This window comes from Malurus melanocephalus, unplaced genomic scaffold, assembly GCF_030028575.1.
Source record: "Malurus melanocephalus ecotype Western Australia unplaced genomic scaffold, MMel_1.1 scaffold_1415, whole genome shotgun sequence".
Taxonomy (NCBI): domain Eukaryota; kingdom Metazoa; phylum Chordata; class Aves; order Passeriformes; family Maluridae; genus Malurus; species Malurus melanocephalus.
Window position 1 is genome coordinate 25,652 of NW_026624647.1, and position 1,940 is coordinate 27,591.

The window sequence follows — 1,940 nt, forward strand, 5'->3', positions numbered from 1 at the left end:
GTATAAATGGTGAGAAAACTGGGAATTCTCCTTTCTGTGCCATCCCATAAACCTGCAGCTCCTGGGTTCCCGAGGAGCCTTCAGCACCTGCTCCTCCCCATCCCGACAGCTCCTCCCTGGCTTTGGATATCTCCGGTTTTCAGTGGATGATGATTATTATGATTATCATGATCATTATGATTATTTTGCTTAATATAATTTGATTATTATGATTATGATTATTATTTGGATAATTGTTATGTTAATTTTTATTATTATTATTATTATTATTTTGATGACTATGATTGTTTGGATAATTGTTGTGTTCATTATTATTATTACTACTACTATTATTATTATTTTGATAACTATGATTATTATGATTATTTTGATTATTTTAGTGGTTATTATTATTATAATTATTATGATCATTATTATGATTCTTCTTATTATTATGATTACGATGATAATGATGATGATTATTGTTTTGATTAGTATGATTATTTTGTTTATTTTTATTGTTAATTACTATTAACAGGTGGTCACTGTCTCCCTCATTGTGATGATTATTATGATGATTATGATTATTTTGAATATTATTGATTATTATGATTATTTTGATTATTTTTATTATGATTATTTTGATTATTAATTACCATTAACAGGTGGTCATTGTCTCCCTCATGATGATTATTATGATTATTTTGATAATTATGATTATTCTGATGGCTATGATTATTATTTTGATTATTAACTCCCATTAACAGGTGGTCACTGTCTCCCTCATTATGATGATGATTATGATTGTTTTGCTGATGATTATTATTTTGATGACTATGATTATTATTATGATTATTTTGATTGTTTTTATTGTTAATTCCCACTAACAGGTGGTCGCTGTCCCTCTCATCCCCCGGCCGGGTGTGATGGAGCTGGAGGAGGTGTTCGTGCAGCTCCGCGGGGAGGTGGCCAGGCTGCGGGAGCTGTGCTCGGAGCAGGGGAGGCTCCTCCGGCGGCTGCGGGCCAGGAAGGGGCCGGTGCTGGGTGAGCGGGGTCTGGGGGGTCCCTGGAGGGCACATTTGGATGGTGGGGTCACACCAGCCCCAGTCCCGTAAGGGTCACTCCTATCTTTGTCCTGACACGGGGTCACTCCGGCCTTGGTCCTGGCAGGGTCATTCCCCTTCCACTTTTATCCTGATGGTCACTTCCACCTTTATCCCACCGGGGTCACTCCCGCCTTGATCCCGTCGGGGTCACTCCCACCTTTATCCCGTCAGGGTCATTCCTGTCTCTATCCCATTGGGGTCACTCCCATCTTTATCCCGTCAGGGTCACTCCCTCCTCAGTCCCTTGGGGTCACTCCCACCTCGATCCCATCGGGGTCACTCCCACCTCGATCCCATCGGGGTCACTCCCACCTCGATCCCATTGGGGTCACTCCCATCTTTATCCTGTCGGGGTCACTCCCATCTTTATCCTGTCGGGGTCACTCCCACCTTTATCCCATCAAGGTCATTCCTGTCTCGATCCCATTGGGGTCACTCCTGCCTTGATCCCGACAGGGTGACTCCCATCTTTATCCCATCAGGGTCACTCCCTCCTTTATCCCATTGGGGTCACTCTGCCTTGGTCCTGTTGGGGTCATTCCCACCTCGGTCCCATTGGATTTCCCAGCTTTATCCCATCGGGGTCACTCTGCCTCAGTCCCGATATGGGGTCACTCCCCTCTTGACCCAGACAGGGTCACTCCCACCTTTATCCCAATACGGGGTCACTTCCGCCTTTATCCTGCCAGGGTCATTCCCACCTCGATCCTGATGGTCACTCCTGCCCCGATCCCATTGGGGTCACTCCCTCCTTTAACCTGTGGGGTCACTCCCATCTTTATCCTTTGGGGTCACTCCCACCTCAATCCCATCGGGGTCACTCCCTCCTTTACCCTGTGGGGTCACTCCTGATTC

The 1,940-nt window shown here is 44.9% G+C and overlaps 1 protein-coding gene across 1 annotated transcript in view; it reads left to right on the forward strand.

Moving 5' to 3' along the window:
• Positions 1-882: 882 nt before the first annotated feature.
• Positions 883-1,940, forward strand: part of LOC130586948 (uncharacterized) — a 4,386-nt gene continuing 3,328 nt past the window's right edge. Inside the window, exon 1 of the mRNA XM_057387883.1 lies at positions 883-1,023. Coding sequence (XP_057243866.1) covers positions 906-1,023 — 118 coding nt within the window. The 5' untranslated portion in view covers positions 883-905. The remainder of the gene's footprint in view (positions 1,024-1,940) is intronic.